Raw genomic sequence first — 14,698 nt, 5'->3', positions numbered from 1 at the left:
CTCTTGAGACACAAATATCTTAAGAGGGGGATCCCTACTGCTGAAAGATGCTCCGTACCACCAAGTTGTGTAGTTCCCACTTGTGGTGTCTGGAAAAGCATCTGCTGAGGCTGTCTGCCAACATGTTGTGTACCCCTGGGTGATGCAATATTGAGAGGGTAATCTAGTGGCAAATGTACCAGTTCTAGAGATTGACTGCTTCTATGCAAAGAGGGTGGACCTTGCCTCCCTGTCTGTTAATATAGCGAACTGCTGTCGTGTTGTCTGACATGACTTGAACATAAAAAGTCCGAGTGAACAGCAGGAATTATTTGCATGCTTTGTGTAATGCATGCAGCTCCAGAAGGTTCATGTGCAACTTGGATTCTTGATAGGCCCGGATACAAATGGCTTGTGCTACAAATGGCTCCCCACCCTCATATGGAGGTATGTGTAACCAATCTTTTTGTGGGTAGGGGTGGGATAAAGGGAACCCTCATATGCAGTGTCTCCCTGCTGTGCCACCAGGAGAGAGAAATCAGAATACTGCAGGGGAGCAAGATCAGTTTGTCCAGACTGTGCTTGGTTGGCTCAGACTGTAACCAAGCTTGTAGAAAAAAGCAAAGTCTTGTGAAGGGTGTCACATAGGTATACAAGGCCATGTGACTTAGGAGAATGAGACAGGTTTGAACGGTCATCGGGGAACTCATCTGAAACGAGATCCTTCATAGCTAGGAATCTGTCCTGAGGCCAGTGAAGGGTTGTTCTTGAATCTCTGAGGAATGAAATGACTCATCTCTCTTTTCACTGAATCGGTTATTTCTCTCAAAGGGCAGATCCTCCACAGTAGATTTGACCTCTTTGGGAAAGCCAGTGGATTGGAGCTAAAAAGCTTCTCTCATGACTATGGAAGTTGCCATTTGGTGGGAAGCTGTATCTGCTTCTTCGACTGACACCTTGAACTAGCAATTTACCCTCATTGATAATGGTTTGGAACAGAAGTCTATTTTCTTGTGGGAGTGTGTTGGTGAATTCAACGAATTTATTGTAATTAATAAAATCATATTTAGACCTTCAAGTTTGGTAGTTCACTATGTGAAACTGTAAGCTCACCAAAGTGAAGTTATTTCCCCCCAAAAGGTATAAACGTTTGGCCTCCTTCTCAGAGGGTGTAGAGCTGGAGTGGTGTTACTTGTTCCTTTTGGTGACAGCTTGCAGCACTAGAGGTCTGAGAATATGTATTCTCTAGCCCCTTAGATGGCACAAAACATTTCTTCTCCATTCTCTTCAGCAAGTGGCTAGAGTACATCAGACTGTCTTAGCTGGTTCTAAGATGGTCTCATAGCATTGCCACCTTACTGGGACCAGTGCTCTGGAGGATGTTTAGTAGCTTATGAGGTTGTCGTGCCCCAGGGACTCCAGTAAGGCCAGTGAGAGGGTCTGTAGGGCAAACGGGGTGGGCCCCAAGGAGGAAGGTACCATTGGTCCTGAAGTGTGTAGTCTCTCCTCTGAGAGATAAAAGAGATAAAAGGTATCTACGAAATCTTGGAGTCTCTGCTGGGGATGAGCCCCTGTCTTGATAGGGCTGGGGAAGCTTTCCCACAGACATTGGATGCTGAGGAGGAGGCAGATGCAATGTTGATGGGTGGTGCTATTGGTACAGGAGGTCTTCTTATGAACCGGCTGGTTGACGGTACCAGTAAGTGGCGAACTGATGGTGCAAGAACATGCTTGTTAAGACCGGATCCAACAGTATTGGTGATTCGGGGTCAGGGTAGATAGTAATGTCCTCCAGGGTAGTGTATCTAGTCTCTGAGACTAATGACCAGACCGGGCTTCTCTCCCTCGGTGATGTCAGCAGTACTGGCATACAGGTGATGGTCTTCAGTAGAGACAGCTCCTTCTCACTCCACGTCTGTACCATTGGCATAGGAAGTATTTGCTGCCTTCTTTCCCTTGGCAGTATCAAGGAGTACCCGATCCTTCGGCTAGAGTGATTTTCAAAGTATTCTTGCTTTTCGGTGCTGGGAAACCAGTCCTGTGCTCCTGGTGAGCTAATAACACTCCCATACATGGGCATGGAATCTCCCCTGATAGAGGGTGTTGGAGAGATGGTCCTCTTTTTTGGATGAGGATTTAGAGGGGGAAGTTTATCATGCTACTTGTAAGAGTGTTTTCTCTTACCCTTCTTGTAACCTTTCCTGCTTCCAGACAAGGGGCACAACAGTTCTTCAGATACTTTCAGAAAGGTGCAAAAGAAACTAAATACTTTGCACAGCTCTAGTCACTCATTATGCCAAACAGACTAATACAGCTTTCAAGTAGATGCAATACAAAAGCAAACAAGGGGATTTCAAATGCCAGAAAAGAGGACTGCCATGTAGCGTGTTGGCAGATGAGATGAGGTATATACAGCATGTGTCCTCAAGTTCCGACAGAAAGTTAAGAGTGTTAAATCACACTCGCAGGAGTAGTGACCCAAGGATAGTTTTCAGTCATCTTAATTGCTTCATTATTTTAATGGGTAATTTAGTAATTAAATTCTCATCCTACTCTAAGCTAGTCTGTAGTCTCAGATTCTAGCATACCAATTTTTCTGCTTCACTGTTTAGCAAATCATAAAGTAAGCCAAGAGAATTACTGTGTGTCAATAAAATCATTGTTCTAAATCAGGGGTGGGCAAACTACGGCCCGTGGGCCGCATCCAGCCCACCAGCCATTTTAATCCGGCCCTCGAGCTCCTGCTGGGGAGCGGGATCTGGGGCTTGCCCTGCTCCGGCGCTCCAGCCGGGGAGCAGGGTCTGGGGCCGCTCCACACGGCTCCCAGAAGCAACGGCATATCCCCACTCCAGCTCCTACGCGTAGGGGCAGCCAGGAGGCTCCGCTCCGAACCCTGCCCCCGCAGCTCCCATTGGCTGGGAACCGCAGCCAATGGGAGCTGCAGGGGCGGTGCCTGCGGATGGGTAGCGCGCAGCAGAGCCGCCTGCCTGCGCCTCCATGTAGGACCTGGAGTGGGGACATGCTGCTGCTTCCGGGAGCTGCTTGAAGTAAGCACTGCCTGGAGCCTGCACCCCTGAGACACCTCCCCGTGCACCAACCCCCTGCCCCAGCCCTGATCCCCCTCCCACTCTCCAAACCCCCCAGGCCCAGCCCAGAGCACCCTCCTACATCCCAAACTCCTCACCCTCAGCCCTCCCCCAGAGCCCGCACCCCCAGCCAGAGCTCTCCCCGCCCCGCCCCTCCCCTGCCCCAGCCCGGAGCCCCCTCCCGCACCCTGAAGTCCTCATTTCTGGCTCCACCCCAGAGCCTGCCTCCCCAACCAGAGTCCTCACCCCCACCCCCCGCACCCGAATCCCAATTTCGTGAGCATTCATGGCCTGCCATACAATTTCTATACCCAGATGTGGGCCTTGGGCCAAAAAATTTGCCCGCCCCGTTCTAAATAGAGAAGGAGTACAGTTGGAATCCAGCAGTACACTCAGTTGGCGATGTTTATATCTAGTGTTTCAATTCTGGCCAATAACTACCCAAATTGCACATAGCACAGGGATTTTGCTCTAAATTATTACTCAAAGGTGGTGTTTTCATTAGTCATGCACTGCATCCAAACATCATTACTGGCAGGGTTAGAAACAGAAATTGTTGTATTCAAGGTTTTGTCAAATATTATTTTCTATTTAAGAATAACATGTATGTGGTAGATGAAAACTGTTACTGCACAGGTAAAAACAAGTTTCTCAGACATATTTCGCTATGTTTTAGGAATAATTAGAAAGTGTATTGTCCAAATTAAAATCATATACTAACACATTTTGGAAAACTTGACTTTCTCTTTGGTAAAAGGTATACCCAGTTTACAGTATAATGCTCTTGGACTATCTGAACTAAAAAAGTTTCAAAGATAGTCTTGGACTGTCGCTCTACACTCTCGCGGCTATGTACATCGGTCTTATTTTTAGGTACACATAAACAGCAGTGATATTCCATTCCACTCAACTTGTTATAAAACAGTAAACATGAAGGGATTATGTCCGCCAATTTATGACCTGAATTTTAAATTCATCTGTCCAATACTTCTGAACCGAGGTTTTAATCCATCAAATTAAGAATTATGCTAGCAAATCTAGGCCAACTCTAGCAATTTCCCTTAGTGTTCTCTATAACCAGGACACCTGCAAACTCTGATCTTGGTAAAAACATCTATTTTTCCATGACAGGCTAAAGAAGGTATAAGTATTTACTGTAGATACCGTGTGTGAATCAATTTTCTGCAGCTTGTAAAAAGAGAATACATTTTCATACTAAGGACTACTTTACAGATTTCCTTCTTCCCCTAGAAGAAAAACTAATTCTTTCTCCCTATGTTTACTTGTCTCTCTCCCCAACCTATGCCCCTCGCCATAGCCACAACCTTCCTTTTAGTGTAGGCTAAAATTATTTTCTCCCACACATGAGTGACATTCTAAGTAGTGATGGAAGAGGTTAAGAAGTGAGGCAATGCCATCTGTGTTCCCAAGTACAGAACTGCACCGCCTCCCATTGATTTAGATTAGGAAAAAGAAATTAGCTTCTCAGTAGGTCTACTTTCGTGCGTGTTATGCACATATTGCACAGAATTAATTGCTTCACAAAAAAATTGCAAGATTACAATTGCTGTATACTCTGTGGATGAATTCTGAATACAGTAGTTTCACTTGGATCTTTTTAGGCATCAGTATTGTCATTTGTAGTGCTGTGTCTCAGAAGAGCAGCACTGAATTAATAAGAATTGTTTGGGTAGAGGGGCAGCCAGGCACTGTTGCATACCCTGCATTGCCAAAGAACTATGTAATGTCCCAACAACCAGGCTACATGTGCTACTGCATAATCATTTTGTGACTCATTAGGTTATTGAAGACTGCAACCTCAGAGTATTCTCAGAGAGTATATGTGAAAGACGGATGGTGTTCTTACCCAGCCCTAGGGAGAGAGCTCTCTACTACCCCGAAGAAAGAACAGACTACTTGGATTTGTTCCCAAATACATTTTTTCCCAAGAATAGAAGCAGAATTGGTGAATAAAGCTGGTCCAAAATTTTCTATTTCAACTTTTGATGGGAAATTAGATTTTCAACAAAAAGAATCTGCTTTCCTCCAAAAAAAAAAAATTGATTTCAAGTTGGAAAAGTGGAAAAAAAAAAAAAGTTTGCACAATAAAAAGTCCTCCTGTTCTCCCCCCAACATAATATTTCAAATGATTTTCCAACCACCTCTGCCGGCAAAGCGTTTATGTTTCCTAGGGGTGAGGTACAGCTGCTAAATCTCAACAGTAAGTGAAAATCTTTTGAAACAAAAGTAAAAAATTGCTTAGGAGACACAGAGAAGACTTAGTTAAAAGTTACTGTAGAAGGAAGCCACTATAAATTGCCTAACCAGTAATTTAACCTGATTTGAAACTGCCAGCTGAAATTAATGTTTTGACTAAAGTAGTACAGTGAAGAAGATAGGAAGACATAGCACTCTTATACCTCCTCCAGGAAAGAGGTTTGTACCAGTGCAATAAGTGATTTATACATTCAAAGTGCTTTACAAACATTAACTATTTCTCAGAACACCCATGTGAAATAGCTAACTGTTATCTTCATTTTACAGCTAAGGAAATGAAGACAAAGTGGTTAAGTGACTTGCTTAGGGTTAGATAGCAAGTCAGTGGCAGAGCTGGGCTACAGTCTCCAGCATAGAGAGGCATACAACCAGATAGACTTGTAAGAGTTAGCCTGGTAAAGGAGGGAACCACTGCTAGCAGTCAAGAGAAACTGGGCAAAAGATTTAGGCCAGGTTTACATGCAGTTTTTGTCCTTCTTTAACTGTATTGGTTTAGAAACAGATATAATTAAAATGGGACAATCCTTCATATGGATGCAGTAATACTAGTATAAAGGTACATCTCATACTACTGATCTGAGTAAAAGCATTAAAGTTCATACAATAAATTGTTATCCAACTAGCTAGCAACCCTCAGCTCGGTTAAAATGGCCTGGTGTAAAGTGAATCAGGCCTGATGGGAGTGAAACAAAACAAAATAAGCAGCACCCTATTAGAAAGAGTTAGATTACCAGCGTGACCTTGAACAAAATGAAAGAAGTAGAGAAGTATACAGCATTAAGTGTGTCAACATGCTGTCCACAATATCTCGGAAGCCTGCAATTATACCAGCATTTTGTTAATTCAGTCATTTCTATTTTAGGTGGCTGGTGGAAATCAGTAAGAATCTGAGGGTTAGTACCACTTTCACGGTTTGACAACTGTATTGTAAAACTGTTCCTGCTATGCACTTGCAAATCTGTCCAATCTGCATATTGTGAAACCAAGAAAAATGGGGTTCATACCTGTCATGTCTCAGTGCCCTCATATCAACATACACAGTGGTCGGATCTGGTCCGGATGTTCCCTGTGAAATGTAACATATTCTAGTTAGAATTTAGTTCATATGAATTTATAATTATATGAAATACAACATATTCTAATTGGAATAACTGTAAAAGTAATTTTACGGTTTAGGAGTGGAAAAAATTGTTTATTAGTTAGGCTAATCAAATAACATTTATTTAAGGTGCTAATAAAACCAAACTAAAACTAGATTATAAAATCTTATATATTATATAATAATTATACTATTATAACAATAATATAATAACCTCCAAATATACCTACCCCAGGATAACTGTTGCCTTGCGGCTTGTGAGAACTTCAAATAATTGTACTAATTAAATGTCAACATAAGCTTTTTTGCTTCTAAAAGGTTGACTATTCAGCACATTGATACGTACAAAAATATATTCAATGTTTTGTCATATAAAGGAATGCTGAAATTGCTGCGGAGACACAGTTTAATGGTAAAAGCACGTGGTCAGGAATGTGAAACATGATTTGCTAAGAATCTTCCACACATGCAACAGAGCATATATTTAAAGCTAAAGATATTAAAAGGTAGCACACATGACATGAACTGATATGGATTGAAGATCTATAAGCAATTATTCTGTTCCTTATCAGCTTTCCACTTTATATTTTTACTACCCATTTGGTGTCATAATATTCAGTTACTCTGGTAACAGCAGACTGTTTTTACAGTGGTTTTATACTCTGCAATGATTTTTCCCTTATCCAAGTGCTTAAACTCATCACCATGTATAATCTGAATTTCCTATTTCTAGTGATCTTTTCTTTGCTACATACTCCACTCCACAGCCAGGTAGAAAGCTAGAACAACTACACAACTTTGTTTTGGAATAATGGAATTTTGGAAATTCTGTTCTAAGCAGCTTATTGTTTTGAACACCAAATAATAGTTACAGGACCTCCTGTATCAGTTACTTAGGTTTTCAAGGAATATTACAGACCATCAAACCACAGTGTCCTCTAGCCACTTTAAGATATACAATACAATGTAATTCTTAGAAATGGACATATTTAGAGCCAAGAGAATTAAAACCAATTTGCTATTTTAAGTTTCTACTGCAATGCTTACTGGTAGTTCCACAATTTGTTCAGCACTGAAAACTGTGATGATGTTCTACAGGTAAACAATTTCCATACCAAAAGGAGAAAAGACATTACTAACAATTAATATTTACAATACAGACACTGATCAGTAACCCACCACCAAGATAGTCAAAGAGAAACAGCGCTGCACATGCACGTTAGCCTCTTTAGCTTGTAATAATACAAAATACAAGATACAACATCCTAGCTAGCCATTAAAGATGTGATTTTCCATCTACTGATAAACTCAGCAGTGTAACAGACTAGTGCTGAGTGGAGAGCTTAGTTCAAGTATAGATGAATGTGGAAAAAAAACCTAAAAAAACTGTTACCCTTAATTTAAAAAAAAAAAAAAAATAGAATGTAACCAATTTGTAAAATAATGGAAACTGGTTAGTTAGAAAATTAAAAACAACCATCATGGCAATAGTTATTTTCAGTGTGAATGAAATAGTAACTATAGCCAGCTAACTTTTCATGAATCCTGCATCCAGACAGAACTGTACTGGACTTGTTCATAATCACACACAAAGAATCTGATAATCCTCAAATCTCCAGACTCAATTTCTAGTCTGTCCCACTGTTGGAAGCTGATAGGTGGGTATTTAGGGAACGTGAAAATCCCCTACCTGCTCGGCCAGCTTCCCCAGCCTGTGAGGCTATAGCAGCAGGAATAGCAGGGATGAGGGAGAGAAGGAAAGAAAGTAACACAAGACAAAAATAATAACGACATATGGGAATGAAGGGTGGGAGGGGAAAAAAAAGAGAGGAAATGCAAAAAGCGGGGAGTAAAATAAAAAGAAAAACAATGTCAAATACAGGAATCTTACAAATTAACTATTTTACCATTAAAGGTTTAAAAAAAAAGTAAAAAAATGAGGTGTCGATATTTTAGTAGAGCAACAGAAGAGACAGCAACAGACTGTTAACCTTAGACAAACAGACTTAAGTGATTTTAGGACACTACAGACAATGTTAGTAGACAATTTAGGTTAAGCACGCTATCTTTCATTTGAAAGTGTAAGTAAATATTATAGACTCGCTATTTTAATGCACATACATTGAAACAGGGGCTCCAAGTTTGCCATTACTCTAACAAATAAAGGTTGTTAGTGATTATTTTTCCCCCCTAAAAGCAGTAAGTATCTCTGGGTTTTGTTTTGTTTTTGGCAAAATTAGTTGGCAATGGAGGAAAAAAGGATACTTACACATTTTTCACACAGATTAACCTGCTCATAGGGTAGAATAAAATCAAGTCTTCTTGTATAGTCTGATTTCTACATGTTCAAAACTAATTATGTAACTCGGTACTACAAAACTCCTTCATTCTTTGTCCACAAACCCTGGAATGCAGGGTGTGAAGCAGTAAAAGTAAATACTAATAAAAAGCAAATAGTTCAACATCAAGATTCAACATTACAGTGAAGTAACAATAAAAAATACAGTGATGATTATTCCTCTGTTACTAAGCCTGTTGTTTCAGACACTCTGGTGATGTAGCAACCACTCACTGTGCTGGCATGTGGAAAACCTAAACTCCGAAGGGCAGCATGGGACTTGGCCTATGATCGGTGAAGTTAGACAATTCCAGGTGCACTGGTGCCCACAGAACTAGACTGTCAACTCCTTAGCCTATAGGAAATTGCCATAGCAACAGCTAAAAATTGGTATATTTTGAATGATGGGGAAGAGGGAGCAATTTTAAATAGGACATGTTTGCCTATTACATTGCTGCCTGAGAATAGCCATATAGATAATGATGTGCAAGTTTCACCATATACTATAAAACTGCAACTAAGCATGAGACCAGCTTAAGCGCAGTAAGTCCATGACCAAACGTATATACCAATGCAAAAATGTAACACTCCAATTGCAGAGTTGACTTTTAAAAATACCCTAAACTGCCCTCATAAGGTTTTTCAATATGAGCTCAATGGACAACATTTAATTTTCAACACTGTCCTCTAATTCTGTGGACGCATGTAAATCTGGTAGTTAGATGACTTTGCTACCCACCCACTGTGCCCATTGAATTAGAGGGTGGGTTGAGATCTGGCTGAAACATTAACCCTGTGTATACAAATTCACTTAGTGTGAAACTTTAACTCTTGATTAGAAACAACAAGATATATTTTATAGATTCTTCTTTATAGTGGTAATACAAAGCCAGCAAGCATATCCTTTCTTGTGTCTGATGTTTAGAAGAAGAAAAAAACCCACTCATGTAGGGATAAATCTTTCCCTCTGAGACGTATGTGCCTAACTTCTATTGAAGTCAGGGACAATTGTGTATGTACAATATTGCCAACCACAAGTGTTTAAAAGTCATGAATTAGGCAACAAAAAAATCATGAGATTTTCAAAAGATAAGTGTTGGGTTCTTTTAATTTGCCTTCTGGTGTGGGCGCCTTTACACATTTTCAGGCTGCTCTGGAACCATGAGACTTAAAAATTTACTTTTTCATGAATATCTGAGAATCTCAAGTAAGTCTTGGTTTATGTTGAAAAGTTATACCGCCATAGCTATGTTGGTTAGGGGTATGACAATACCACACGTCTGACCAACATAGCTAAGCAAACAAACCTTCCAGTGTAGATGCAGCTATATCAACAGAAGAGGGCTTCTTTGACATAGCTAATGTCATTTGGGGATGTGTTGTCATGTGTTTCTACCCCAACAGAAAACTTCCTATACTGACATTGGCTCACTAATATAGACGTAGCCTAACATAATTGCAGCAGATGGCGATTTAAGAAAGTCACTCTATATCATGACTCACCAGAAAATCTCGAGAGTTGGCAACACTATCTGAAGGATTTGTACTACATATGCAAGTACAAAATCATACATGCCAAGAATTTACTACCATTTGAAGAAATATACATAAAAAATGAATAGTCCTCTATCAGAGCAGTTCTAGTTCTCTAAAAGCAACCCCACATTATTCCTGGTGTAGGAGATCCTCAAAAGTGTGATCTTTTACTAAAGAAAAAGATACAAACAAGCATTGTCTCCTAAAATATTTTACTAATAGAATTCTCAGTCAAAGCAATTAATATGTAGGTGTTAACTGGAGTGAAGCATCAATACACAGTTTTCCTCAACTAAAAAAAACTAAATGAAGAGTCGAGTAACTTTTCTAATTATAGTGCAACAAAAATGTACTTGATCATTTTCTTTCAAAGGAGCAAATGTGGCTGAAGGCATTTTCTTCTCCAGTGGAGGTTAATAACAAAGTGATTCTCTGGAAAAAAGATTTTATCTCAAGGATAATTAAGCATGGGAGTTGTAATTTGAACTTCAATGCCTTTTTGTGCCACTCCTTCTCCCCCCACTAAAAACTTAATAAATAAATTCCAAGTATTTAAATTAAAGCTAACTTACAAAGCTAAAAATTCTGGAGGAGCATCTCTGCCTTGGTAATAGCTCATCCCTACTTTTCTATTTCTTTAGAGAATACTAAGGAAATTGTACATGAGAAGTAAAATATGCTATATCCAATCTACTTATCTCAGAAATACCTTTACCAAATACCTATCTGACTTTTAGTAATAAGGTGCTAGATTTGTAAAGGCATTTAGGTGCCTACAATTTTCAAAAATACCTATCTGTATCTGTAGGTGCCTCAACACCTTTACAAATCTTGCCCTTAGTGACATACGGTAATTCTGTCTAAAATTAGCCAGAAGGAATATATTCAGCGTCAGTGTATTAGTCCCATAATATTCCATACGGTGCAATACTAAGATTACCATTAGTTTATTAGTATAAAACTGTTTTGTATCAAGGGGATTATTAGGATGCCTGCCTTTTCCAAGTATATATTCATAAAATAAGATTGATAAACATGCTCCAACATTCGCTATTTCTTCTTTACATACCACCTCACTTGAAAGGAAAAAATAGAAGGAGCTTGTTCAAAAAATCAGAGCACTTTTTAGGTAAAATGCTTGTGTCCTTCATTTGTCACTAGTCTGAAAAGAGGAAAAATTAAAGAAACTAGCAATTCCAAGATAACTAGATGAACAACGTAGAACTATTTACAGAACAGAATTGCCCTGTTGCTGAAGACTGCTTCCAGAATACGTGTGTTATTCACTCAGTGACTTCTAGCAAAAGCACACACACTGTGCATTCCCTATATGAACATAAACATAGGATATGCTCAGCCCCTGAAGACCCTCTAATGAGACCCTTTGGAATAATCAATCTATAGGATCTTCTATTGATGGAATTAAAGTAAAAGAGGAATAAGAGATTGAATCCAAGTCAAATAAAAAGGTAACTCACTCTGAAGACAATCAGGATAGGCCTCTCTCTGGAGAAGTGGCAAATGGTGAGCACTAACACCTCTTGACAAAGATAACACCTAGGTGCAAATTTTAGGAGGGACCTCAAATGGGTTTGATGACCAGCCTTATGGAAAGTAAGGTTTCAATGACTATATATTGATAGATGTCAATAATTCCTCCATCTTCTTTCATATAATGATTACAAGGTAGGAGGGAGGATTACACCAATTGTAAGAATAAATACAAAGACAGATCCCACTGGCTCAGAAACGTACAAAAGCATTTTTCTGAAGCACAGCATTAAGACCCCAGCAAACAAGGACCACTTCCTGAATATGCTGAAGAGATGCTAATTTAAAGAACTTTGCTGAGAAAGGATTAAGACCCTTCCTGCTCTTCAACCTGCCATCCGGAAACAGAATACTCTCTTCAGTCAAGACACCTGCATACTACAAGTCATTGGAACTGCTATACTGAATCAGAACAGTAGTCCACCTTTCCCAGAATCCAGTCTTTGATGATCGACAGTACCAGCCGCTTTAAAGGAAGCAACCCTGCCAAATATTCCAGAGGATTTTGGCATTATTACATTTTCTATTGAAAGGCCATATATTGCAGTTACTTTTATAAATAAAGGCTCCACTATTACTTCAAAACACACTTGACATCTTCCTTGCTTAAATGCTTTAAGAGCCATTCTGCCCATAAGAGTGATTTACAGAGCAATGTTACAAGCGTAGACTACTTCAAAACAGCGACTAAGCAGTTTTCTACTCAAAGCTATTTAAAAAAAAATCATGTACATACTTTTAATTCCTCCTATGGATTGAGGTGCCTGCTGTTAAGCTATTCAAGCACACCCAAAGATCTCTGCCAACCTGAGTAGCCACATCAGTTCTCTCCTGGATGTTAATGGGCTGGGCTTGTCTCTTATTTTGTGCTGCACACAGCTTAAATCTGCAGTCAAAATCGTTTACAAATATTCACTTGAGGGGTGATCCCGTCTCAAGAACTGTTCTATAATTTTGTGCATTCACAGAACTCCCAAGGGCTGAGTTTCGGTCAGGAAGCCAACATACATACATGTTCAAGTTAAAAAAGTACCCCAAATAAAATTCAGTATTGATCTGGTTCTCAAGTGATGGGATATGCCTACCATTTCTCTGGGTTAATCTGGGCTTCCATACACATTAGGTTCAATGATATTTTTGAGTTTGACTGAAGGCCTAAACTATAGAACTGCTCAGTGTTCTCCCAACTCATTTGCTGCTTTTAGTGCCAGTATGATCTTACTGAAGTGCCTTGTATACCAAGTGAGGCAGCCACCAACAGCATGATGTCAAACTCCCTGGGGACTGGTGCAAGCCTGAAAGGAAGATCTCCATTAGTGGCAAGTGAAGCCTCCCAGCTTACAAAGGGAAGCTTGTCCTTGTTTTCTACAATGCCCTCTATGGCCTGTTCTCATATGCATCAGAGCACAGAGTGAATTCAAGCAAAGCTTCGAAAGACAGTCTCAGGGATGGAGCTTCAGGGACTGAAGGGCCACTAACCTCATGTATTTGAGAAGTTTTAGTGGACACTTAAAGCAGTCAGCCATGACAGCAATGCTATAATTTCCCTGAGCTATGTCTCCCACCCCCACCTCCTCCCACACAAAAGGAAATCCTGCAGCCATTTCAAAGTCGAAAGCGATGTAGGAAGCATAACCAGCAGACTGTTGTTACTAAGTGGCTAGTTCATCTGATTCTCCTTTGTTTTCTTGACTAGGGAATTCCTAGGTTACTTTTTATGGGAAAGGAAGTGTTCTGGATCTACCTGCACAGTAGGTATCTATAGTACCTATATATTCCCTGACATGCAGCTTTTAAAGTTTGGATGTATTCATGGCGAGGGGGTAAACTAAGCCCTATTTGTTAAATGGAACTATCAGCTCTCCAAAAGAAAGCAGTCTGAGGATCTCTTTGATGTGAGTTTCCCAGGATGAAGTTGTTGTTGTTTTTTAAATGAAAATTTTGATTACTTGTTTCATTAGGTTTTTCTATCTCCCTTACAGTTACAGGTACTTGCGAGAAAGCAAGAAACAATTTCTCCGCAAGGATACAGAACTCCTTCAACTGGAAAGGTCCCAAAGTCTAGAAACTTAAGTCAATATTTATTAAGTGAAATAGGTCATGCAGATGTCTGAGTTCACAACATTAACACGAACGTTTCTAAACACAACTACTGTTTGAGTCCAAGATCTTACATGTATTAAGCAGAAGGGACATTCATTCTAAAAGGATTCAGGTACAGTGTATTGCTTTTAGGAGTGCAAGGGATTTGCTTGAACTTTTACATGCCGGGAGACTATTTATGACAGTAATTAGAGAATGCTGAATTAGAAGAGGGCTACCTCCAGAACAAAGAATGACTTTTCATCTTACTCAGCTGACGATAGCTTTGCCATATATTCAATAGTGATCATTAAAATCACCATCTAATTTAACTCTGGGCTGAAGGGATATTAGGTTACATGAGAGGTAGGGAAGTGGCTCAACTCCTGTATTCATTTTCTGTTGACATGTTGCAGTAGTGAGGTCATTTTAGACCAAGGTCTGATGAAAGCCTTGATTATTCAGTTCCCCGCAACAGGCCGGGGCAAAGTTGGGGATAAGGCACAGAAGCAGTGGTCTGTGCTGGGCTGATCACCTATACTTGTGAAGCGTTTTTAGATGGCCTTGCTTGTAAAACAAAGTGCTATAAAAATAATGAGTAGCAGAAGAGGGAGGCAAGTGCATTATTTGCAGTACTTCTGCTCAGATGTGTCTTTGGCTTCCATATTTGAGCAAGGCTTTTGCTACTATCCATGAAGAGATCCCCAACATGGAGCAGTGGTAGGTACAAGAGCTAAAAAGGTACAATAG

At 40.0% G+C, this 14,698-nt stretch overlaps 1 protein-coding gene across 2 annotated transcripts in view; it reads right to left on the bottom strand.

Moving 5' to 3' along the window:
• DIP2C (disco interacting protein 2 homolog C) overlaps nucleotides 1–14,698 on the bottom strand; it is a 472,428-nt gene that overhangs the window by 37,881 nt on the left and 419,849 nt on the right. Inside the window, exons 33-34 of one of the 2 annotated variants that reach the window (XM_065397990.1) lie at nucleotides 8,132–8,161; nucleotides 6,347–6,408 (exon numbers count right to left, since the gene is read on the bottom strand). In XM_065397990.1, coding sequence (XP_065254062.1) covers nucleotides 6,347–6,408; nucleotides 8,132–8,161 — 92 coding nt within the window. The remainder of the gene's footprint in view (nucleotides 1–6,346; nucleotides 6,409–8,131; nucleotides 8,162–14,698) is intronic. The other variant, XM_065397991.1, reaches the window with a different exon arrangement.

This window comes from Emys orbicularis, chromosome 2 (assembly GCF_028017835.1).
Source record: "Emys orbicularis isolate rEmyOrb1 chromosome 2, rEmyOrb1.hap1, whole genome shotgun sequence".
NCBI lineage: Eukaryota > Metazoa > Chordata > Testudines > Emydidae > Emys > Emys orbicularis.
Note: the sequence above shows the minus strand (reverse complement) of the source record. Positions and strands in the feature narration are given on the sequence as shown.